Source organism: Heteronotia binoei, chromosome 1, assembly GCF_032191835.1.
Source record: "Heteronotia binoei isolate CCM8104 ecotype False Entrance Well chromosome 1, APGP_CSIRO_Hbin_v1, whole genome shotgun sequence".
In the NCBI taxonomy this organism is placed as follows: Eukaryota; Metazoa; Chordata; class Lepidosauria; order Squamata; family Gekkonidae; genus Heteronotia; species Heteronotia binoei.
In genome coordinates, this window is record NC_083223.1 from 164,771,448 (window position 1) to 164,798,671 (window position 27,224).

At 41.4% G+C, this 27,224-nt stretch overlaps 1 protein-coding gene across 3 annotated transcripts in view; it reads right to left on the reverse strand.

Moving 5' to 3' along the window:
* AKT3 (AKT serine/threonine kinase 3) overlaps positions 1-27,224 on the reverse strand; it is a 340,649-nt gene that overhangs the window by 35,503 nt on the left and 277,922 nt on the right. For all 3 annotated transcript variants that reach the window (XM_060243709.1, XM_060243690.1, XM_060243700.1), the window contains 3 exons: positions 21,668-21,796; positions 12,756-12,970; positions 4,925-5,012 (listed from right to left, as the gene is read on the reverse strand). In XM_060243709.1, the coding sequence (XP_060099692.1) occupies positions 4,925-5,012; positions 12,756-12,970; positions 21,668-21,796 (432 nt within the window). The remainder of the gene's footprint in view (positions 1-4,924; positions 5,013-12,755; positions 12,971-21,667; positions 21,797-27,224) is intronic.

Genomic DNA, 27,224 nt, shown 5'->3' on the forward strand with positions numbered 1-27,224 from the left:
GCTGAAGGAAGAATAAAGATTTAGTGGTGGTGAAGATTACTGGCATTACAGCTCCTTGTAATGGACAAAAATCTCAATAATAATATTTTACACTTTAATTTGTGTTCAATAGCGCAAAGAAATTTAGTATCAAGTTTCACTTTCAGAAAGTGTGAAAGGTGTTAATAAATACAAAAACTAAGTGATATATTAGAAATATACATTAGAAATTCAGTTGTCGCCTCTCAGGTAATCTTTAATATACTAAAACCTAATCCCCAAGATTCCAACAAAAAGCTTAGAAATAATATATATAATGTGCTAAGACACACACAAACCATAAACCAGAATAAAAGATAAAACTTGACATAACTGCTTATATAAAATCTAGAAATAAGGCCCATTGTGGATAAAATACAACAGGCTCTAGAAAGAGTATCTGGGAGAGTGCCCCCCCCCACCCTTGCTGTCTTCCCACCCATCCAAGGTAGTTGTTTTTGTAGGGAAATTGATCTGACTTCAGATTTCCATCTCCTTCCCCCTCCCTGCAGACTCTGCCTAGGAAAAGCATAGACTTTCACCACAGTGCGGACCAAAGCAGCTTAGGTCATTCTTCTCTCTTCCTTTTGATCTGCACAACAACCCTGTGAGGTAGGTTAGCATGAAAGTCTGTGACTGGTCCGACTGTGAAGATGATGATGATATTGGATATATATCCAGCCCTATACTCTGAATCTCAGAACAGTCACAATTTCTTTTACCTTCCCCTGCCCACAACAGACACCCTGTGAGCAATGTTTCCTCTAAGCTGAGTTAGAGTGAGCTAGCTCATAGATTTTTAGCCTCCAGCTCACACATTTTTGTCTTAGCTCAGGAAGAATGAACCCAGAGCACATTAATTTATGCAGTAGCTCATAACTTTAATGCTAGCAGCTCACAAAGCAGAATTTTTGCTTACAAGACTCCATAGCTTAGAGGGAACATTGCCTGTAAGGTAGGTTGGGCTGAGAGAGCTCTTACAGCAGCTGTCCTTTTAAGGACAACTCCTATGAGACTTATGGCTGACTCAAGGCCATTCCAACAGCTGCAAATAAAGAAGTGGGGAATCAAACCTGGTTCTCCCAGATAAGAGTTCGCACACTTAACCACTACACCAAACTGGTTCTCAGTGGACCAAAGTAAGAGTGTTGACCAAAGCAGGAGGGAAGCAACCTCAGCAGGGTATAAGGACACAGAGTCCACCCTGCAAGGCAGCCATTCCCATTTTAATCAAAGGTACTTACTCCCAGGAAAGTGTTTTTCAGGAATTCTGCCTAAAATTAATACTAACTTTCTAAATCTTAGTGCATTGTCAAGGAATCCCCTCAGTACAGAAGAAACTGCCTTCCCATGTTTTACCAGTGTTCATAAGAAAGCCACACAAAAGAACTTCAAAATGCAATTAGTTATATTGCATGCTTTATACTGTTTGTTTTTTATAAATTTCATTGATTTCTTTTTCAAGATCCCATTTAAAAAGCTTATTTCAAGATATCTGTCAACATAAAAGATAAAGCACTTGGAGAGGAACCAGATGAGCACTAAAGTAAATTCCATCAGAGTCATTCTGTTATTTTAAAAAAGGCAAATGGTTTTTGTCAATCTATCAAACTTGGAAGTTGCCCCCATATTATGCACAGGGTTGGATTGCATCATGCAATAGCTGACGAGAAGTTTTATATACCACAATTGCATTTTCACAAGACATTCTGCAAGAGCTGCGAGCATTCTGCAAGAGTCAAGCACTGATTTTCCTTTTCAGATCAGTGTTGCTGTTTGCACAAATCAAAAGGAAAAGGCAATTATTGCAGTTCAATTTGGATATGTGAGATGATATGACTGAAGATCATTATTGGAGGAGAGATGCTGAAATATATCTTGCACTATGTCTTGCCAAAGCAGAAACACTAGACAATTCAATATGGTCAAGCTGACACAGTACAAAGCCTAGTTAGGATAACTTCCTTACATTTCCACTTACACAAAAGCTCTTGCATGAATGGGATGAATGGAAACGTTCCCAGGGATCCAAACCAATATATATATAGTTGCAAATTCTAACATCAACTAATATGCTGAACATTTTATTTAAAAAACTACTTTCCCTGAATTATGTTTAGCATTGAAAGAGGTAATTAACTGAAGGATCTCCTTAAAACATAAGTAACAGTGATCTTTGAAAGAAACTTTACATGATGCATGTATAAGTTGATAAATCAACTGATTACTTTAACAAAAACATCTATTTGAGCACAAGTTTTTTCCACAGAAAAAATATTCAACATGCTGCCTACTCAAAGTTTTTTTTAAAAAAAGTTTTCCAGAGAAACTGGGCAGACTTGGATAACTCAGATTTTGTCTTCCCCAGAAGTGGTAAGCATCACTTCACCTTTATTGGCTGATATTGTTAATGTCAGAGCCAAGTAAATCTTTAATTAAGTTTAACTGGTGTACAGGTTGATATTGATCAATTAAAGGAAGGCTTGAGACTTATTGTCTTAAGATATCTTAACGAGACTAAAAAAGGCCTCTCTGTTTTGGAAATCAAAAGAAAGCCTCACATATTTTCTGAATTAGTAGAATGGGAATCTCAGAGACACCGAATAAAATGCAATATGCAGTATGGCCCATAGTGGTATAGGGCCCCCCTAGAGAAAAGACATTTGCCTGGGAGGGTAAACTGCAGTTGTGACTGCAATAAACTGGAATCAATTTCATAGAAATGGATTTGAGTTTAACTCAAATAGTAAACTAAATTACAAGAAATATATAGAATTGAAAAGTCAAATTTTAATATCACAGTTATTCCATATTTTCTTTTAACTATGCAGAAGTACTACAATTACAAAAGAATTGTAAGTTTAACAGGTATGTTTGTAAAAATGCATGTTGTGCAATGTTGTTCCTTCATTTCAAAAGAAAGAAAATAAGGATTTTTAACCTTGGAATATGCTTAAGAAATAAAAAATGGTAATACTGAGCATCTGAAAAACAATTAGTTCTTGTATTTCAGCGTATTAGAAACCAATCAAAAGTTAATTCAAAATATTAGGGACATAAATTAACTTCAGTATTAAAAGCATGGGCCCAAATATTTCATAAAGTACTGAAATAAATGGTATGTATACATGTATGAATTCAGCATTTGAACTTTTTAAAAAAGAGCAGGAAAAAGAAGAGAAATGAAAATTCACTCCTCTACCCCAAATCTTGAATGGCTGGTGAAACTTACATTCAGCAGCCGTGAAACTTACATTCAGCAGCTGTGTATGAGTTCAGTTCCCTATTCAGACAGCGCCAAAACAGATAAGATGCTGAAATATTCCTGACTGGAACAGTTAGCATCAGCATTCTAAAAATGCATTGATCAGGTACCCATGAGCCCAATTCTGACTGGGACCATGGCCGGGGGGGTGGGGCTAAGCCTTGGGATGCAGACACCCCAACAAGGCAAACAGTGGCTCCCCTAGGACATTTCAGGTCAGACGAATGACACAAGAGAGAAGGCTTAATGCCCATTCTCCAAGTGTCATGCATGGAAAAATACCTTCCATCCCAGGATTAGTGCTAAACTTTATGCCCTTTGTGTAATATGGGGGTAGCTGTCAAAGTTTGGCAGGAGGAAAATTGGAAAATGAAGCAAGTGGGTAGGAATCTCCTCCTTAGTGCAGATCACTGAGTACGATGAAAATACAAATGACACTGGCAAAAGAAGGACAGTGGGTCCTTAGTCATAGAGCCTCAAGAGGCCAGAATGTAAGTAGAAGTCCTAGAAGACAGTAAGAGAAGAGGAGTCTGCTGGTGGCGGGGTGGGGGTGAGAGAAAATAAAAATTCTGAGCTTGTTGAAGAAGTAGCCATTTTACACACCAAAGGAGGAAGGAGTCCACCTTAGTATTTTAGGACAGCGTCTATGAGTACATGGCCCTGATGAAACAAGAGATGATTCCCGAATATTGGAACCAAGGTACTAAATAAGCCTAATTAATTACAACTCACAGAATTAAATATTCTATTACAATCTTAGGAGACAGGTATAACTGCAACAGAGTATATGCATTTATTCCTATTTCTTTTACCTTTGCTCAATCTGTTGTGTTTATCTATGCAGTGTTAGCTTTTACGTTACTTCATCAACGTCTTTTTGTTGAAAATGCGGTCAATCTGATCTCTGTTAACTATGTTAAGTCTCATTTGGTCCTTATTTACAAGGAACAGAAAGAGAGAGGAGAGAGAGAAAGATCCAAGAAGTTGTGTTACAGTCTTTAAGAGACCAGAATAGAAAGGAGTCTGAGCATACCCCCTTGGGCAGGGCCAAAACCTTTAGAACTGGTTTGCTGGTGGTGGTGATACTCTGAGGAAAAATTAGGTGTGAAAGAAGAATCTTGTTGGGAGTGTCGAGGCAGGAGACCTGGATTAGCTGAGTAACATCTTGATTTCCTGTGGCTCAGAAATGAGAGCTTGCAAGCCCCATATCACTCCACCATGGTCCCAATCAGAATCAAGCACATGAGCCGTGTAATTGCATTTTTTTTAAAAGTAGCTGGGCGCACATAACTCATAGCATCTTGTCCACTTTGGCTCTTACAGATATGCATCAGGACAATAGTCTATTTGAAAAGAAGAAGTCCCATGTTAGATCATAGTTATTGAAAAATAACAAATATGATCTAACCAAAATTAAACACTTCTAAGTCTTATTGACATCAACATGAAACCTTCAAGCATATTCTAACCTCTTTCATTGAAACTGTGACATAAAAGTGTTTACTTGGACTGGATCACATCCTGTGATTTGTCAGCAGAACTGTAAAAATACGGCTATGTTTTAGGAAGAAAGGTGGGTTTGTTTTGTTTCAAAAAAGATTACAACTGATAACCATTTGTTGCCCTCCCATAGAAACCTACCTTTTTATCATATACATCTTGCCAGTTTACTCCAACAAAGAAACTGTGCCGCATAATTTCTTTAGCATCATCTGGTCCTCCACCAAGTCTATTGAGGAAATGTGTACATTATATAAGTCTTGTTGGAAAACATGAAAAAACAAAATGGTAATTTTTATCCAGAAATATTAGGATAAACTATTCATCAAATACTAAAAAAACTGAAACTGTTCTATGTGTATGGTATGGCATTTAGCAAATATGGTATTTGATAATTTCATCTGCATGCTTCAGATTGAAGACCAATCATTTTGTTTTTAAAATAACAAAAACACATAAGCAGTGTACACACTTTTGCTACCACTGGCTTGGATTTGGGGTTAATCTTTTACTAACAGAAGAGATTTCTGTCAGCAGAACAGGAATTCCTTGCCTTCACCCTACTACTGCAGCCTAAAATCATCCCCAAAATGCTGCTCATGGGGAAGAGGGGACCCCCAGCAAGAGGAGAGAGCGTGAGGTCTGCAGCAGGAGGGGGGAATCAGCAAAAACCAAAACAAAACATCACATTCCTTTCTTTAGAAGAACTTTATGGCAACATCCAAATCATGGCTTTGAGCTCAAGTATAGACAGGGTGCTTACCTGTAACTGTAGATCTTTGAGTGGTCATCTGTGCATTCACACTCATGGGATAGAGCGCCTACGCCGATCCCCGAATTGATACCTAAAAAGCCCGGGATTTTTTCACGCTCGGCGCCAGCGGGCATGCTCAGGCATCCCAGTCGCATGCTCACCAGCGCCAGCGTGAGGATCCCATCAGTTCCTTCCTGACCGCTGGAAGCCCCTACTGGAGGGAGACCATCAGCAGTGGAGAAGGAGGGTGGGTAGTGTGAATGCACAGATGACCACTCGAAGATCTACAGTTACAGGTAAGCAACCTGTCTATCTTCTTCGTGGTCTCTGTGCCTCACACTCATGGGAGATTAGCAAGCAAGACATACCTGGAGGCGGGAAGACGGTCAACCAGAAGAGACAGCTTGCAGCACCGCAGCTCCCAGATGAGTCCTCTGCTGAGCATGCACATCCAGAGTGTAGTGCTTCATGAAAGCATGTGGAGAGGACCAGGTGGCAGCCTTGCAAATGTCCATCAGGGAAACGCCTTTCAGGAATGCCACCGATGTTGCCATCGCTCTAGTAGAGTGTCCACGAATGGGCCCAGGCAACAGCTTCTTTGCCAACAAGTAGCATAGTTTAATAGTCTCAGTGAGCAACTTTGAAATGCGCTGAGATGAGATTCTGGAACCCAACTTAGGAGCAGCATAAGAAACAAAAAGATGCTGGTCCTTATGAAAACTCTTGGAGCGACTCAAATATAACAATAAGGCACGCTTAACGTCCAAAGCATGCCACCTACGTTCCTCATCCGAGGAAGGTGTAGGATAAAACATGGGCAACCAAACTTCTAACTTAAAGTGAAACTGGGAAACCACCTTGAGAAGAAACATCAGGAGCTAACTCCAGACTCCTGAAAAACTAGATATGGGTAGTCACAACGCATAGCCATGAGCTCCCCTGCACGGCGTGTCGATGTGATTGCTAACAAAAAAGAAGTCTTCCAAGATAGAAGCTGTAAAGAACATATGGCCATTGGCTCGAAGGGACGCCAAGTCAACCTTTCCAAAATTAAAGTCAGGTCCCACAGCTGTGGGGGTGACCTCGATGGAGGATGCAACCTGAGCAGACCCTTCAAAAACCTTAAAATGAGGGTGTGCAAAAACTGAATGCCCTTCAACTGACTCATGGAACGCAGATATTGCTGCCAAATAAACTTTAACTGACGAAAAAGCAAGGCCAGCATCCACCAACGATAACAAAAATCCAAAAATCACCGATAGTCCCACCTGTTGGGGTAAGACTGCAGGATCAACTAAAAACTGAAGAAACCTCCGCCACTTCCTGTCATAGGAAGCATGGGTAGACAACTTCCTGCTGTTTAGGAAGACGTGCTGGACTCTGCTGGAGAATTCACAGGGTCAATGAACCACGCTGTCAGCTTCAGGTGAGGCACGTTGTGATGGAATACATGACCGTCCTGAGCTGACAGAAGGTCCGGTTCCGCCAGAAACTGGTAGAAAACCCCCTTCGCTAGTTGAAGCAAGATCGGGAACCAGTTCTGCCGAGGCCACCACGGCTCCTTCACCGCTTGTAAGATGACCTTCATAACAGGCAAGGCAACCGCCATTGACGTGTCCCATTGCATAATGTCGAAGATGGTGTCATCTACGACTGGCTGTGATTGTGTCACCGGGAGGGAGACACAGAGTGCCATCCTCTTTACCAGGTCCCCATACAATTTCAGATCTTCCGACGGAGATGCGACACTGGCAAAGGCTCCAAAGCTCTGTCCGGATCGTCGGTTCCGAAGACGAGGAGTCCCTTCTCACCGAGTGTTCGGAGAGAACCGGCGTCGAAGTTCTCACGGGTGACTGAATCGATACCGATGACCGAGCCTGGACTTCTTCCACCATCACACCACGTCTCAGGCGGGATCAAAACCGAAGCCAACGGATGTCTCCTAGAGTGCTGAGAGATCCTCGACAGATGCGATGCCTCAGACTGTTGATTCCAGTCAGCAAAATCACGAGGGGGGTACCACTGGTACGGCAGGTACAGATAGGCATAGGGAGAAGGCCACTGACGCTGATCCCATGGTGAAAGCGGCGGGAAACAGCAAACCATGGTGGTTGGTTCCAGCTCTCTCTGACCCCTTGCCTGATCAAGCGGTGCCGACGGCTCGATCGGTACCGATGCTTCGACCTCTGAGATCGAGCCACTGTCACTCCGATGATGTGATCCCGATGAGTGGGAATATTGGGTCAGGTCAATCTCGTGCTCCGATGCCAACGGAGAGGTGGTGTACTTCAAGGTATTTGCCATGCTTTGTTGCAATATAGTGGGCTAAAGCAGGCATATTGGGGTGAAGCCTTAAAGGCATCCTGTTATATTTCTAACCGTTTATGGACAGAGGCTATAGACGATATACCCTACAGGGTTCTATATGGGAGAAAGCCATCCCTAGATCACCTAAGAATATTTGGCTCAAAGGCTTGGGTGAACATCCCTCTGGATAAGAGGAGAAAGGGAGGTCCCAAAGCCAGAAAACTGGTGTTTATAGGGTACCAAAATGGCATGAAGTCCTGGAGGTTTGTGGACAATAATGACTTAATTAGGCTGAGTAGGTCTGCCTCGTTTTGCGAGGATGAAAACTGGTCAAAGATTCATGCCAATGAAATGCCTGGGGAAAATAAACTGCAACTGTCTCTAGAGAGTGAGGAGGGGCAAAAGCCAGAAAGCTCACTGAAGCAGGAGCAAGACAGTATGGGCAGTTTACCAGGCAGCAGTAAACAACATGAGACATCTGAGGCTGTAAAAAGGGAGCCGGTCAGAGTCTCTGCAAGAGAAAATAAGGGGGTGCCGCCAAAAAGATATGGTGTTGACACTGATGTGAATTATCTGGGCAAGGGAAATAGTTTGCCAGATGGAAAGCCAAGGGGCTGTGTAAATGCACCAGAGGTACATGTGGATACTTCCTTCACTAGGGAAGAGGGAGGTTATACCTATGTATATGATGACCATCCTAAAGCATATCCCAGTGTGCTGGAACTGTTGAATGAGATGTCTCTTGGAGAGGAAGGAGACACATGAGCAAAGCCTGGAAGGCAAGGTTGTAAGCAATAACTGAATTAAAAAGGTTGCAATGTGCAAATGTAAAGTGCTGGCAAAAGGAATGTTGTAAAATAAAACAAACTTACTGTTTGAAAATGTATGATAAACTATGTAACTAAACTATGTGACTATTGTAAAGCTGGACTGAGATGTAACAATTTCTACAAAACTGCAAATGTTATGCAATGTGTGAAGAAAAACCTGAAATCTGTAACAAGTCTGTAAGCAAATGTGATTTGAAATGTATATGCGCTTGTATTGAAATGATACGGTACTGTGTGTTAGAACAAGTCTGGGAAACAAGCCAGCAAAAAGATAAGGCAGGTGCTCAGTCTGGGCAGAGTGCCAACTGATAACAATGTGCTTGCAGGTTAATTGGCAAGCGGAGAAAAATGTGTGTGCGTTAACACAAGTGTTCAGGAGAACGAAATACTGAACTGAACTGTAATGTATATATGGAAAGCTATGTAATCAATATATTGATGAAGAAATAATCAATATGTATAAGCAATGTTGTAATGGATGGATGTCAGCACCGCTATAACCTGAGGAGGGGTGTCACTATTATGTATAAAGAGACAGCTTATAGCATGTGCTGCAAAACAGAAAGTAGATCTGAAGGCTTAGACAGATGCGATGCCTCAGACTGTTGATTCCAGTCAGCAAAATCACGAGGGGGGTACCTGACAGCAGGTGGCTGGCTGCCAGAAGTCTTACATCAGCCAGCAGAGTCAGCATGACACAGCAAGTTGCTGATTGGCTGTCCCATGTATAAATGTACAGAGCAACAATGGTGATTGTGGGTTTATGGAGTTGGAGTGCAGCGGAGCATATTGTCAGTCAGGAGAGTGAGTTGGTGTAAATAAATGTATATAGTGGTTTTACAGCTACTGTGTACAGCCTTCATTCTTGCGTCGCTAAGCATCACCCTCTTGGTCTCTCTACGCGCATCGACAAGCACTGCCTCTCGACACCGAAGGGCTCTGACGCGGAGACACCAAGATCTTCCTGGGTGGAGCAGCCTGCATCGATGCCGAAGCGTCCTGAGAAGGGGAAGGAGTGCGGGACGATCTTTTCTTCTGCTTCTCCTTTGACTTCGCCTTCTTCGGTAGGGATGATCGAGTCTCCGAGTCATCCCGACACTTCTTGGCCGGAATGTCCACTGACCCTTCAGAGGGCCATTTAGTGGATTGACCCCGCTCGATTGGCATGTTGGTCTGAATGGTGATTTAGCGACCGATGTGACCATCGGGGCTGTGGACTCCCCCATTGGTATCGACAAGCCCAATGCCATCTTTGACGGATGAAGTGCCGATTCCAAGAAGAGCGGCTGAAAGTCTCGCCGCACGATTTTTCCGAGTCCGCTTAGAAAAGCTCAGGCAATGCAGACAGGAATCAATGCGGTGTCCCTCGCCCAAACAAGGGAGTGACCGTCAGGAGGTGCAATCTTTTTTCCACAGGAACGGCACCTCTTAAAACCCCCCCAATGCCTTTTCATAGACACCTGAAAAAACCCACACAGAGGAATTCTGAGGGGAAAAAAAGGGGGGGGGGAACAAGGCCACGAAGGGCAAAGTCCAACAATTTTTTTTTAAACAACACTAACTATCTTAACAACTAACTAACTAACTAAATTAAGAAAACAACAAAGGGGCTATATACAACTAGGAGAAATAATCCAAAGATTACTTTACCAACCAGGGACGAGAAAGGAGATCCTCTCAACGCAGCGGTCAGAAAGGAACTGGCGGGATCCTTGTGCTGGCGCTGGCGAGCATGCATACTGGAACGCCTGCGCATGCCCGCTGGTGCCAAGCGCAAAAAAATCCCAGGCTTTTTAGGTACCAATTCAGGGATCGGCGCAGGTGCTCTATCCCATGAGTGTGAAGCACAGAGACCATGAAGATTTATACATTACATTTGTAACTTCCATCATGGGATAACACCTCATAAGAGATACTGAAGATGTTCCATACAGGAACTTATTACAAACAGACCAAATTAGCTTCAGCAAGGTTTCCGTTTCATGTATCATTCCTCCCTCTGTATGAACCTCCCTCTGTATTAACAGGTTCTCTGGAAAGCCAGAGACTAGCTCTCATTTAGAATATTTTTAAATTACTTATAATGCTTCATATTTTCCTGGGCGATGCTATGTATATGGCATGAGAAAGATACATAAGCACCAAAAGTTATACTTCCTTGCAGTAAGAATTTTTATCTGAAATAAAAAGGGTTTGTTTATGAAGTGCTGTGAATATGGTTCTATCTGCCAGAGCCCTTTTCAATTTACAAAGATGCAGACTGGAACATAGATTCTGAAGTATAACACTTAAAGGACTAATATCATTTTTACTTGTATTCTAGGTATTTTACCTTCCCTTTGAAAAAGTATGATTTCCAATTTTCCTTCTCCAGCATTCACACTCCCACATTCTCCTTCCCTTTGGAACAATTATGTTATCTATCTTATTTAGCAGGGGTGGCCAATGGTAGCTCTCCAGATGTTTTTTGCCTACAACTCCCATCAGCCCCAGCCATTGGCCATGCTGGCTGGGGCTGATGGGAGTTGTAGGCAAAAAACATCTGGAGAGCTACCGTTGGCCACCCCTATTATATAGCCACAGGTAACATTTTCATATTAGATTATGGGTAAAGAACAGTGGGCATCTTGCAGATATAATCACTTTAATCAGGAGAATAATATCTTGGGGGGGATAGGCAAGGGGCATCTAAATCTTTTGTTGTTGTTGTTTGGGACTAATGTAAAATTTTGCCCCTTTGGATTATTGTTTCCACTTCTAGTTCCCACTTAGCCACTTCTGCCCACCTCCTTCTGAGTGAGAGAAATAGAAGTGTTTTCAATAAATAAATGAAAAATCCAAGAAAAAGTTCTAATGGAACAAGCTGAGATTCAGACTGTGGGGACATAGGGGAAGTGGGAAAGAAGACGGACTGAATCAGCCAGAACACCTGTGGGCTGTGGCAAAGCCACCAGAAGTTCCCCGCCACCTCATGTCTTCACCTGCTACCTCTAAGAAAAGATCAGTAGCAGCAATGGAAAGAAAGCAATCACTAACTGAAACTTGTTTGCTGTGTACTTCACAGATAATCACTTACTTAATAAGTGAACCCCATTACTGCTCTGAATCACCTGCAGAATTTTATCAAAGCTCAGTCTCATTAAAACTGTCCAGATAAATTCTAATTACCTAAACCTGAGAATGCAGACAAGTACTTGGAGGACTAAGTCTTATCAGATCAGTGTTCATCCCTTGCTCTTCATTATTTATTATACCTAATTGGGGAAGACTGCTTAGTTGTGTCCAGATAGTGGTAAATGCTTCTTTTCAAGAGAAATGTAGTGAAATCCTTCCGGAAGAAGCTTAGACTCAAACAACTTGAACTACTGGCAAATAGTCCCTTCCTGAGCAACATACTTGAGTGCTGGTTATGCAACTTCAGGTTTCCTTGGGTAAAATAGATGATCTAGAACCACTGCAATCCAGTTTCCAGTTTCATATCTTAATTTGTCAGAGCACGCATGGCATTTCTAGGAGAGAAACAGGATGTATGTGAGCCTACTGATTCCCCTAGATCTTTTCAACACCACTGATTAAGGTGTCTTTTCAGAGCACTTCATGAATATGTTCCCTGGATTCCATGCTTACACTCCTGTATAGCTGAAACATACTAGAAGATGCTGTTAAAAGACAAACTGCTCAGCTTGCCTTTTCTACTCCTATTTTTTGATTTTATTGTAGTGGGCATTGCAATGCAACACTGTTTGAATTATTAACTGTTTTATTGATGTTTTTATTGCTGGTATTATTTATTGTTGCATTGCTTGCATTATTGTTTCTTTACTGGAAAGCACTCTGTTAACTATGCAATGTATTTTAAAGAAAGAAAGAAATGTGTCAGGAGAGAATGTCTGGAGTTTTTCATAATAATTTGTATCATTTGAAAACCAAGAACAAGTTTCCACAGTGAGCAGTCAACATAATCCATGTCTCAATCTTTACAAATTAATTAATTTCCTTCACATAAATTTTTAAACCTGTTTGTAACTTTCAGACCATTTGAGATTAAAATTATATATATATATAGTCCTTTCGAACTTACCTTTTATTTGGATCTTTTATTAGGAGACCTGAAAGCAATGATTTTGCATCAGATGAGAGAGTTCGAGGAAATTTTATATCCTCCATTAATATAAGTTCAAAAAGCTTTTCATGATCCTGGTTGTAGAATGGCAATCTGCCACACATCATTTCATACATGACAACACCGAGACCCCACCAGTCCACTGCACGACCATAATCATTATCTTCCAAAACCTAAAACAGTAAGAAAAATGACTAACATTTGTTATGGATGTCCTCATTCCTTTAGAAATAACTTTTGTATGTACATCTATGTTTCATTAAGACTATTGTTTATTTTCACCCTGAGCACAAAATCTAGGATTCAATTTGGTTGAGTGTAGGCACAATGCACACATAAAAAAGAGTCCTATTGGAATCAATAAAGCCCTGTTTTCCTGACTCTTTTTCATGACAAGCACATAAACTTACAGTGTAAGAGGTCTTGAAAGGAAATCTGCCCATGCCTCTCATCCCCATCTAGCTTTCAGTCTCTGCATCATGCAAGGTAATGTGATAATGACCACAAATTACTTGCATGGTGTATGGGGATTGGAAAATAGGAAAGCATGCATATATTCTCTGCATTACCCTTGCCAACATCTGCACATACACCAATGCACTGACTGTGGGCAGAAAAAGAAACTGATATAGCATTCATTGAGATACTGTTTCTTTCACAGATGCAGAATTGAGCCCAATATCTGCACTAACCAGAATAATTATGCAGTGTTCAAATACCCCAGTACAATTTTTTAAAAAGGAAAATATAATACTTCTTTCAAACAATGCATTCATTGTTATTGTGATTGATGTGGGGTATGAGGTTACATTAGTCTCAAAGACATCTAATGTTATCAAAGATTTCAGGTTTTCAAGGCTGGTAACATCATTAAGGTTTGTAGAATCTTTCGAGCTCAAGTGCCATGTTCTACTGGAGAAAGTTTTTCTTCCAGACGTTTCATTCTTGGCTACGGAGAACATCCTCAGTGGCGTTGCAGCCGGAGCAGGCGCTATGACCTTCTTGGCTGCTGTGCATTGAGTGAGGCCAGGGCTGCTGGAGAGCTGCTATTTCTAGGCTGGAGGGGGTGTGGTGAAAGGGCAATAGGTTTGTGGATGTGCCATTGTTTGGTGGGGCTTCCTGGAAGGGTAGTGATAAGGAAACTGGCTGTTGAATGTGACCATTGTTCTGTGTTAATTGCTGGGAGGGTTGGAAGGGGTGTGAAGAAAAGGAAGATGGTTGTTGATTGTGCTGATTGTTCTGTGGAATGTACTGGTTGTTCTGTGAATATCTGCAATTTATAGTCTGTAGGGTGTTTTGCAGAGCTGGATACCAAGATTGGTGGATGGAAATGCCTTCTTCCTTTCTTTTCTTCACACCCCTTCCAACCCTCCCAGCAATTAACACAGAACAATGGTCACATTCAACAGCCAGTTTCCTTATCACTACCCTTCCAGGAAGCCCCACCAAACAATGGGCACATCCACAAACCTATTGCCCTTTCACCACACCCCCTCCAGCCTAGAAATAGCAGCTCTCCAGCAGCCCTGGCCTCACTCAATGCACAGCAGCCAAGAAGGTCAGAGAGCTTGCTCCGGCTGCAACGCCACTGAGGATGTTCTCCGTAGCCGAGAATAAAACGTCTGGAAGAAAAACTTTCTCCAGTAGAACACGGCACTTAAGCCCGAAAGATTCTACAAACCCTAACATCTAATGTTAGTTTCTGTGCTTTTGTTAGGGAGGACCAAGAGAATTCTCCATGCTCACACCACCATCATTTTATGAGAACTTAAGCATTCATTTTAATTATGTCTGCAACCTGAGCAAATAAAACCTAGTTGATCAATCATTTTATTTATTTATTATGCTAGACTTATATCCCACCCATTCTACGAAGACTCAAAGCAGCTAACAACATAAGATAACAATTTTAAAACAGGAAAACAGATAAAATCACAATGGTGCTACTTCATCTATTCAGGCAAGATCATATAGTATTTTCCTTTCTCCAAAGCAGTCAGACCCAGGCAGATGGTACTAATGCGAGATAGATCCAGGTGAGGTGCTGGCCCTCTCCCGTTTAAATGTCATATGCCATCCAAAACAATTCAGTCTTGCAGGACCTGCAGAACTGTGATAAGTTCCAGATTGCTGGGGCTGCCACCAAGAAGGCTCTTGCTCTGTTGGAATTTAGCCAAGCCTCTTTTAGCCCAGGGACAGCCAAAGGATTTTGAGAACTTGATCGAAGTGTTCTCTGGGGAACATGCGGGGCAAGGCGGTCCCACAGATAAATAGGTCCTAGGCCATATAGGGCATATGAGATTTACTGTGCAATCCTAAATCAAGTTACACCCTTCTAAGTCCTTTGACTTCAACGAATTTTACAAGGGTATAATTTTGTTTAGGCGTACAATATTAATGGATTGAATCTTCATATACTTCTACATGGATAAAACAAAAGGAATTAATAAAAGGCATGCTTTCCTTCATATTGTATGTTTCATGTATGGGTCACAACATGTACCATCTTAGGTGAAACACATTCACTCTTGTATAAAGGGAAGGAGAAACGTGTCATAATAAAGTACTTGTATTAAAAATAAGTAACTTTTAAATTATTTAAGCATACTTATTGATCAAAAGGTTTTATTCAACTGATCAGTTAGACTAACCAGTTTTGCATCTCTAATTTTAATATGCACATATTTGGCTGACCAATCACTCATCCAGTGCAATTTAAAAAAACCCCAGCCATCTGAAGAGTGGCAAAGCTCTACTTCTCCATTCAGGCTGTATCAGTGAACATTCAAGTTTTGCTATTTTCTCCATGATAAAAAGTCAGAATGTCTCTCTACTGATGCCTGATCTGGGGTGCAGATGTACGGTAATAATGTAATAAACTGCAGCAAAACCATTATTGGCGGTGAGGGGTTGCTCTAGAAATCTAAAATGAATGAATTTACTCAAAGAAGATGTAAAGTTTTGGACGTATACTAATATAAAGTATGTAGCAGATTTTAATTCAGGCATCTTCTGAGGTATTTTGTGCTTTGTAAGGAATAAAACCAATATTCCTAGATATAAATTTCCATAAAACCATTGTGTCAACAAAGAAAATGAAATATAAAATTAAATGTTTTCTAAGGGAGAATTATTTACTCTAAATTGAATATTATTACAGCCTGAGTTTGTACATGTTTACTGAGAAGTAACGCAAAAAATATGCAAAAAATTGCAGTCCATTTATTATGTAGTATGTAAATATACTAAACGCTGTAAGACATAGTGTATTTTTCCTATAAAGCAAGCATTTCATTAGGATTAAATTTTTTCACATATAATGACTACTGTAAAATAAATTTTCATCTGTACTCAAGGTTTCATCCCCAGATCTTGTTTTGTTAGCTCTAACTTGGCAATCAAATAAATTTTTATTTTTACGCTATTACAGAAGTGCATTTTTCTAGGTTTCCAAAACCACCTTATTCAACCTTCCCCATCTGTCACCATCTGCTTCTTTTTAGCATGTACTTTTTGTGTGATCACATAAGCATGTGAAAAATAACTAACATTCAGATGATTATCTCCTCATACATTTGAGGACTGGGCATAATAAAAGTGAACTGCCAAAAATGTACTTAACACTTTTAATTTGGTTGGGTCTTGCATGTGAGGTACATTTGATTTTCAAACTGTTTTACAATTGGAAGATTGAACATGTACTGTTAATAGAAGAGCCAACATCCAAACAATCAGCAGCATAATAGTTTGCTATGATTCTCAATGAATATAAACATAGAAAACTCTTTCAAATTTAAAATGAATTATTCAAAATGCAGAATTTTATTTTTTAACCAAGGTTTCAAAGACAGAAATTAGAAAACTGTAAGTAACAGTATAATTTGGATGAGTACAAGATTAGGGATGAGCATGAACAGATTTACAAACCAGGTCTCAACACATACCAGGCCACCTGGTTCATGATCTGCCCACAAACTGCCAGGGTTTTTGCAGTGGTTTGTTGCTATCTCTGAAGTTGCACCACCTTGGCATGTCTCTAAGAGTGAAGGAAAAGCAAATTGCCTTCCTTTCACTCTGGAGGCATACTGCCACTGTGATGCAACTTGGGGAGGGATAAGTAGGCATTTTAAAATGCCCCCCTTCATGAACCCTGTGAACCCAACATTTCACGAAATGGAAAAATTTGTGGAGGTTTGTGAACCATGGTTCATGAGACCCCATGAAACACAAACCTCTATTTTCCTGGTTTGTGTTCATCCCTATACAAGATACTAGACCCTTCAATGTATTGGCTTCTAATGCAAGCAATGTTGCACACTCTTTTCTGTTTATACATACACACATGTACATTTCTGTACTTTTCTTATGTGGGACTCCCAGAAGTCGCATAACTATAGAAATTCAGCAACATAAAGAACTCTCAGACCACTGGATTAATCTACATCTAAGAGCAGTTATCTGATATATTCTAAATGGTCAGTTTACTTTTAAAAGGTCGGGGGGGGGGGGAGTTTCATGGCATAAAAGTCAGCTTTGCCAGTAGAGTCTGAGTGGTGTGATGATTTGTGTTGGACTAAGATCTGAGAGACCCAGGTTTGAATTCCTACTCTGCCACTGAAGTTTGTTAAGTGACCTTGGGCCAGACACACAATCTCAATTTAATCTACCTCACAGAGTGGTTGTAAGGAAAAAACAGGTGAGAAGAGAACAATGGAAGCTGGATTAGAGAGCAAAGTGAGGCGTAAATCAAGTAAATAAATAGGATATTATGTCTTTCCTATGTTGTAAATTGACCACTGTATACAATTAATTAGTGAAAAATATATATATTATGAAATAAACATTGGCCATTTAAAATACACCAGCTATCTACTGCTAGATGTAGATGAGTCCAAATGGATCTGAGGCAAAAAAAAAAATTAAACATCAGAGAAAAAATGTCTTAATGTCCATGTATAGGGAGAAAATCAGGATATGAACAGTTTTCCAGTAAAACTGTATTTTACACTGAGAGTAAAGGCTCAAATATCTACTAGAAGTCTTCCTATCACTAAAGTTAGGGTAAAGGCTCAAATATCTACTAGAAGTCTTCCTATCACTAAAGTTAGGGTAAAGTTTTCTGTGGCTAGATTCAATCCTAATTACAAGTGAGAGAAATAATGAGCCCTTAAGAGGACAACATTAGTGAATGGAGGTAGAGCAGTAATGTGTGCTACATACTATTCCACCAATACGGAGGGGGGGATATTGTGCCAACTGCACCATTTTTGTATCCACAGAATGTATAAGCCTGTAAGAAAAAATAATTTACATACCTAAAAGTCAGAAGCAATGGCCTGTAAATAATGGAAATACCTTAGGCTTCTACAGTTTTAACACTGATTTTGATATTACCAGAGTAGAAGCTGATATTTTCCCCCAGAGTGTATCCAGGGAATAATTAGAAGTGAGCTATGAGATCACACACTCTTCACCAGATTCCTTCATATTTACGACTGTCAGCTCTTGGAGAAGGCACAAATCAAGCAAGAGTTGGGCCCCACTGAGGTGTAGAATGAAGACCAGTGCCTACTCATGCCAAGACATTATCCATGGGGTCAAAGAGGAAGTCGAGTGGAGTCAAAGGGGACCACATATGTTCAGGGACAGAGCAAAGGGTGCAGCAAAGAATCAAGGGACAGAATCAAAAGAAAATGCTAATGTGCACCACTAAGATTCACTGGGAAAATAACAGAGTTAAAAGGTTCACTCTGACTGGGAAAATAACAGTAAGGGAAGAGAAAAGACAACCACAGTATTTAGTGCTTTTCAGACACAGAAACAGCGGGATAAAAAACAAATGTATTTCTTTTTAAAGTGAACTTGAAGGTTAAAACTGATGGCGAGTCTAATGCTGTCAAAGTCTTGAACAACACAGGGAATTCCTTTTGCCATAAAGGCACTCAATCAGAGGTGCCAAACATACGGCCTAGTGGCCAGAACCAGTCTGCCCAGGGCTCTTATCAGGCCCACAAGCAACTGGTGCAAGGGAGGAAAGGCAGGTGACTGCTCAGAGGGAGGGGTGAGCAGGCACACTTGGTGAAGTGTGCATGGTTGAAATTATCAAGAAACAGAAAGGAAACTGCCAGGGGACAGAGCTATAAGGCTCAGTCAATCAATCAATACATTTGCTGGCATAAAACTATGAAGCTGACATAAAACAGCATGGAGGGAATGGCAGCAAAGGTGGAGAAAGAGGAGACTGGGTGTTATTTTCTCTCTGGCCTCCTCCAACTTCTGCTCAGTAAGGATTGGTGGGGCAGAGAAAAGAGGCCAGTGCTGTCACCACTGCACCATATGGCAACCACAAGAGTAGGCATACAGAACGGTGGTTTGCTGACAAAGGAATGGGGGCAGCAGGGAGAGAGGACGAGCGCTGGCAGGGAGGCAATTGGGCTGTCTTGTGCATGCCACTCTGAGGAGAAAGATATCTCAACCTCAGAAACAAAAGGGAAAAGAGAGAAGTGAAGGGAAAAAAGGGGTTCTGTTGTTGCTGCTGCATGTCTGAACAGCTACGGAACCAGAAGGCAGAGTGTCAGGGAGGGTAGGGAACAGCAACCTTCCTTCTCCTCCACAATTGTTTTCAGCTCATGAAGGAAAAGGGGTCGCTGGGATGCATGGGATGGAGAAAATATGCATGGGATGGAGAAAGTACAGAAAGAAGTCCTTTTCCCCCTTTCTCACAATACAAGAACTCGTGGGCATTCAATGAAATTGCTGAGCAGTCAGGTTAAAACGGATAAAAGGAAGTACTTCTTCACCAAAAGGGTGATTAACATGTGGAATTCACTGCCACAGGAGGTGGTGGCGGCTACAAGCATAGCCAGCTTCAAGAGGGGATTGGATAAAAATATGGAGCAGAGGTCCATCAGTGGCTATTAGCCACAGTGTGTGTGTGTGTATACACACACAGACATACACACACACACACACACATCATTTATAAAATTTGTATCACTAGTACCTGGCATTAAATTTTGCAGCATACATGACCTGGCTTGATAAAGTGAAATTTATGTCAGATCCATCCCTTGTAATAAATGAGTTTGACACCTCTGCACTAAGTGATTTTAAAAACAGTCTCCTATTCTCCTCATTATATGAAAAAACCTCACCTGCCAATTAACCAGAAGGGGAAAGTGTGGCCTTGTCAGTGAAAAACCAGCTGGATGGCCATCCTACTCATGGGAAGAAGTGACAGGCAGAAGGAGGAAATCCTGTATTCAAAATGTCCCTTACTCTAAGAACATAAGAGAAGCCATGTTGGATCAGGCCAATGGCCCATCCAGTCCAACACTCTGTGTCACACAGTGGCCAAAAATTTTATACATACACACACACTGTGGCTAATAGCCACTGATGGACCTGTGCTCCATATTTTTATCTAAACCCCTCTTGAAGGTGGCTATGCTTGTGGCCGCCACCACCTCCTGTGGCAGTGAATTCCACATGTTAATCACCATTTGGGTGAAGAAGTACTTCCTTTTATCCATTTTAACCTGACTGCTCAGCAATTTCATCGAATGCCCACGAGTTCTCGTATTGTGAGAAAGGGAGAAAAGTACTTCTTTCTCTACTTTCTCCATCCCATGCATTATCTTGTAAACCTCTATCATGTCACCCCGCAGTCGACGTTTCTCCAAGCTAAAGAGTCCCAAGCGTTTCAACCTTTCTTCATAGGGAAAGTGCTCCAGCCCTTTAATCATTCTAGTTGCCCTTTCCTGGACTTTCTCCAATGCTATAATATCCTTTTTGAGGTGCGGCGACCAGAACTGCACACAGTACTCCAAATGAGACCGCACCATTGATTTATACAGGGGCATTATGATACTGGCTGATTTGTTTTCAATTCCCTTCCTAATAATTCCCAGCATGGTGTTGGCCTTTTTTATTGCGCACGCACACTGTCTTGACATTTTCAGTGAGTTATCTACCATGACCCCAAGATCTCTCTCTTGGTCAGTCTCTGTCAGTTCACACCCCATCAACTTGTATTTGTAACTGGGATTCTTGGCCCCAATGTGCATTACTTTGCACATGGCCACATTAAACCGCATCTGCCACGTTGACGCCCACTCACCCAGCCTCAACAGATCCCTTTGGAGTTCCTCACAATCCTCTCTGGTTCTTACCACCCTGAACAATTTAGTGTCATCCGCAAACTTGGCCACTTCACTGCTCACTCCCAACTCTAAATCATTTATGAACAAGTTAAAGAGCATGGGACCCAGTACCGAGCCCTGCGGCACCCCACTGCTTACCGTCCTCCACTGCGAAGACTGCCCATTTAACTGCCCATTTACTCTGGGAGGTAACCCCACTCTTTAGTTGATGAAAATGCATCTTGTATAAATATTAATGAATATTTGGCAAAAACATAACAGGAAATGCACTGTGAAACAGATAAATCACAAGCAGTCCTTGAATTTCCATCACAGACTTTTCTTGGATCTAAAATTCTCACCCTATTTTCAGCCATCACATTTGTGGTTTTGCCTTTTGATGTCCTATATTTAGAGAATTGTATGTGAAAAATGAATGGAGGTGTGTTATTCTCTTTAAAAACCCAAGATTCACTTATAATTAAATGTGTTCAAGAATTAATCTATATAAAAATAACCATTCTACTACAAAATTATTGCAGTGCAAAATATAACAATTATTTATAAGCATGTGCTAATGTTAAAAACTATAAATGAAAACCCCTGAAAGTGTTGGTCACAGTAGCAATATAGTTTCAATATGTAAAATACTTATTAATGTTCACATAGCAACTTGTAATAAAATGAAAGATGACTTTCTACAAAGTACACAGTAAAATGCAGACATACCTCAGGAGCCAAATACTCTGGTGTTCCACAGAATGTTTTCATAGTAGCTGCATCTGTGATTCCTTCTTTGCAAAGTCCAAAATCTGTAATTTTTATGTGTCCATCTTTATCCAACATTAGATTCTCTAACTGTATTTTACAAATACACAAAATTGGTCTTTTAACATTTCTAAAAAAGAACTACTACTGTTTAAAAACTTTTTGAGATATTTCTTATTGCAATTTTGTTGGTTATTTACTGTAGTTATTGATATTTATGTATCTGCATGATGTCTGCAGATCATTTGACTTGTATGGGAAATATCCACATTAAGAACCATAATTTAGATAACAGATCTAGATTCACCTTGGGAAAAAAGATCAATAATAATCACAGAAACAGACAAATGAGAGGCTGTCCAAAGAAAATTGTTCCTATTTGTGCAAGCAGTGATCTATATGCTTCTTAAGCTCTCAGGGCTGATCATGGGACCATGTAAGCATGCTTATTTGCTAAAGGTAAAAATAGGTAGGAGAAAGGAAGATGTAAAGTCAGTTGCCAAGCCCACCAAGGTTGACAGTCTGATTCAATCGCCCACTGAAATAAAACTAAAACTCTTTGGCATTTATAATTTGGAATAGTGACCACTTTTGTTTGCAAAAGTTACAACACATACAACTGAGTGTCCCTGAGCTATGTACCAAGTTTATTTACACAGAGCAAAAAATCTTTTGTTAAGAACCTGGAGAAAAATGAACATTTTGTTCACCCATCATAAAGTTCCTTTCTCAGTGGTTCCAGGGTGGAGCAGTCATAACCAACAGGAAGAAACTCCTCCCTGGGGGCAGTCAGGGTCGCTAATCTTTTTGATGACACCTAAAGGCAACTTCTCCCTCAGTTTCTCAGAATGATTCAGACCCTGTGCCCTCCCATTCAGTATAAAACACATACTAAAGCTCCAATAGCCAACAAAACATAGTAATAAAGAGAAATGAAGTAAGCAACACGAGCCATACACCAAGATTCTCTCCTCGGGACTCTAACAGTAAGAAGGAACTCTGACGATAGAGAGGGACTGATTATCCCACTCTAGGACCACAGAGGAGGAACTTCAAGATAAGCAAACAAACATTCCATTCTCCAATGGTCCAGGGCAATCACAACCAATGGGTTGCACAAACAAAGTGTATTCAAGGGCAGGCTAAAGGAACTCTAACCTGTCAGAGCTGTGGAAGGACCCTCCTCCCAAAGGAGGTTTCATTGCCAATGTGGTTATGCTGGGTTAGACACCCGAGTAATGCCACTTCTGCAGATGTTAGGATTAGGGCAAAAGGAGGGCAGAACAAGCTCCTGCAATTTGTGCAATGAGAAATTGACTTTAGGAATAAAGGCCAGGTCCATCCTCAGAACTACCTTGTCACTGTGGAAGACACAAAGGTCTTTATCCAAAGAGAGAACACGAAGCTCAGAGAACCTAAGGGCTAATGTACTTCCCTCTAAAAAGACAGTTTTGAACATGAGTTCCTTCAGTGGATATATGGCCAGAGGCTCAAAACATGCCCTGGAGAGCACATTGAGAACTGCATCCCATGTGGGAAACCTATGAGAAGGTGTTTTTATTCCTTAAATGGAGAGGAGGGAGGGCTAAATTGGAAGGTTGAAGGCCCTCCCTCTTCTGAATCCATTGTGTGCTACAATCAGCCAGCCCAGATATGCTGCCATCTTGCTTCTTTCCCATCCTGGCCTTTAGTGTGAGAAAGAGGCCCCTCTCTTATCTACAGGCCCCACATACTAGATCCTGATGGGGATGGCAAGAGCCAAGAAGTCAATCCTATAGGGAGAGGTTTCTCCATAGACTCATCTGGGGCTTTGCTGGGCAGCCCAGTTTAAACTGGACTGTCCAACAGAGGCCATAAAGGAGCCAATCTTGTGGAGAGGGGCTGGGGCTCTGCGGGGCAGCCTGGTTTAAACTGGACTGCCCAACAAAGCCCACCAAGCAGTCAATCCTATGAGGAGAGTTCTCTCCGCAGGCTCCGCTGGGTCTCTGCTAGGCAGCCTGGTTTAAACCAGGCTTCTGAACAGAGTCCACAAAGAAGCTGGGCCTGCTGAGCAACTGATCCCATGGGGAAAACTGTCCCTGCAGGCTCAGCTGGGTTTAAACCGGGCTGCCTAACAAAGCCCACATAGCAGCCAAACCTGCAGAGAGAACTCTCCCCACAGGCTCAGCTGGGGCTCTGCTATGCTTTAGTTTGGCTCAGCTATACCAGTAGCCCAACAAATTCTCTGAATCTCTACTTGGCTTAATTAGTACTGAGAAAGTATTTTTTGGGTATTTTCTCAGCTTGGTTTATGCCGAATGCACACCCCTAATCCAAGCCCTACTAGAAAAAAAACAAGTTTGGGGACCTATGAGACATGGGAAGTAAATCTGCAATGGCTCCCGCTTTCTCTCCCTTCCCAAGCTCCCCCATCATTTTCCAGACACACACTCTTTTTACAAGCTTCTTTCCATTCCCCAGTCTCCCACTTTCCCTTTCTAGGTTCCCCTTAACCCCTCCCTACAAGTTTTACACACTCTCTGTCTCTCTCTCCAGGCTTTTCCCAGACAACCCATTTCCCTCTGTGTGTATGCATATTCCTAACATTCCCCCCATTTTCCAACTCTGTGTTCCTAGGTTTTGTCCAGCTACTTTGCCATGCCTACTTAATCTTCTTCTTCCAGCTGCTGCCACTGCTTTCACTCAACATTCTTCCAGAATTGCCCAGGCTGAGGTTCCAGTGCCTTGATTTCTTGGTAACCCCATGGTGGTGACTGATTTGATGAGATCTTGGTTGGGATTCTCCATTTTTTTATAGGGGATTTTAAAAACACTTTTTTTTCTTTTTGTATTTTTCTGCAAACCTAAGGTTTTTCTCAGGTCTGTAAAAATATACTTTATCTATATGTGTTCCTATTTTGTGGATTTATTGATTCATATTCTGGGGGCACTGTTGAGAATTAGAGAGATGATAACAGTATTTGCATATACTATTCCTTCAACAGTATTTCATATATGCTTAAGATTAACAAGTTCAAGATCATTAGGTCGCTCTTGCAAACAATTGCAACTTTTTGGTCCCCTTTCAGTTTGAGACATCCTTTGGGTCAACAGGTGTAAGAAATCCCCCCTTCTTTGCCATTTCAGTTTCTCAACAATGACCAGTAAAAGGGCCCCTGGAAAGGAGATGGATGGAAACATGAGCATATACAGAGAACTCCTAAGGATGGTGGAATGCAGTGTAAAGCACTAAGACCATGACAAAGAATTACATAGAAGATGTACATTAGTATATAGTATACATATTTATTTCATTTATACATTGCATTTTATGGGTGACTTCTAAGAGTATACATTCGGTATTATCCAAACTGAATAAATACCTGAAAAATACCTTATTGGTATTTTTTTTTGGGGGGGGGGATTTCCTAAATCAGATTGGATTCTCTAATCAGTAATCAGCTACAGAGACAGTGGGGCCCTTGGATGACCAAGGGGTAAAAGGATTACTGAAGGAGGATAGGGAACTGGCTGAGAAGCGGAATGCATTTTTTGCCTCCGTCTTCACTGTGGAAGAGAAGTGTTTGCCCGCTCCAGAACCACTAATTTTGGAAGGGGTGTTGAAAGACCTGAGTCAGATTGAGGTGACAAGAGAGGAGGTCCGACAACTGATAGACGAATTAAAAACTAATAAGTCACAAGGTCCGGATGGCATACATCCGAGAGTTCTGAAAGAACTCAAAGGTGAACTTGTGGATCTCCTGACAAAAATATGTAATCTTTGATTGAAATCTGCCTCCATTCCTGAGGACTGGAATGTAGCAAATGTCACCCCCATCTTTAAAAAGGGTTCCAGAGGAGATCTGGGAAATTACAGGCCAGTTAGTCTGACTTCAATACCGGGAAAGTTGGTAGAAACCATTATCAAGGACAGAATGAGTAGGCACATTGATGAACATGGGTTATTGAAAAAGACTCAGCATGGGTTCTGTAAGGGAAGTTCTTGCCTCACTAACCTGTTGCATTTCTTTGAGGGGGTGAACAAACATGTGGACAGTGGGGTGCCGCAGGGCTCAGTACTGAGTCCCATGCTCTTTAACTTGTTCATAAATGATTTGAAGTTGGGAGTGAGCAGTGAAGTGGCCAAGTTTGAAGAAGACACTAAATTGTTCAGGGTGGTGAGAACCAGAGAGGATTGTGAGGCACTCCAAAGGGATCTGTTGAGGCTGGGTGAGTGGGCGTCAACGTGGCAGATGCAGTTCAATGTGGCCAAGTGCAAAGTAATGCACATTAGAGCCAAGAATCCCAGCTACAAATACAAGTTACATAAGAACATAAGAGAAGCCATGTTAGATCTGGCCAATGTCCCATCCAGTCCAACACTCTGTGTCACACAGTGGCAAAAAAAATTATACACACACACACACACTGTGGCTAACAACCACTGAGGGACATCTGCTCCATATTTTTATCTAAACCCCTCTTGAAGGTGGCTATGCTTGTGGCCGCCACCACCTCCAGTGGCAGGGAATTCCACATGTTAATCACCCTTTGGGTGAAGAAGTACTTCCTTTTATCCGTTTTATCCTGTCTGCTCAGCAATTTCATCGAATGCCCATGAGTTTTTGTATTGTGAGAAAGGGAGAAAAGTACTTCTTTCTCTACTTTCTCCATCCCATGCATTATCTTGTAAACCTCTATCATGTCACCCCGCAGGCGACGTTTCTTCAAGCTAAAGAGTCCCAAGCGTTTCAACCTTTCTTCATAGGAAAAGTGTTCCAGCCCTTTAATCATTCCAGTTGCCCTTTTCTGGACTTTCTCCGATGCTATAATATCCTTTTTGAGGTGTGGTGACCAGAACTGCACACAGTACTCCAAATGAGACCGCACCATCGATTTATACAGGGGCATTATGATACTGGCTGATTTGTTTTCAATTCCCTTCCTAATAATTCCCAGCATGGCGTTGGCCTTTTTTATTGCAAACGCACACTGTCTTGACATTTTCAGTGAGTTATCTACCATGACCCCAAGATCTCTCTCTTGGTCAGTCTCTGCCAGTTCACACCCCATCAACTTGTATTTGTAGCTGGGATTCTTGGCCCCAATGTGCATTACTTTGCACTTCGCCACATTAAACCGCATCTGCCACGTTGATGCCCACTCACCCAGCCTCAACAGATCCCTTTGCAGTTCCTCACAATCCTCTCTGTTTCTCACCACCTTGAACAATTTAGTGTCATCCGCAAACTTGGTCACTTCACTGCTCACTCCCAACTCTAAATCATTTATGAACAAGTTAAAGAGCATGGGATCCAGTACCGAGCCCTGCGGCACCCCACTGCTTACCGTCCTCCACTGCGAAGACTGCCCATTTATACTCACTCTCTGCTTCCTATTACTCAGCCAGTTTTTGATCCACAAGAAGACCTGTCCTTTTACTCCATGACTCTCAAGCTTTCTAAGGAGCCTTTGATGAGGAACTTTATCAAAAGCTTTCTGGAAGTCAAGGTAAACAACATCTATCGGGTCTCCTTTG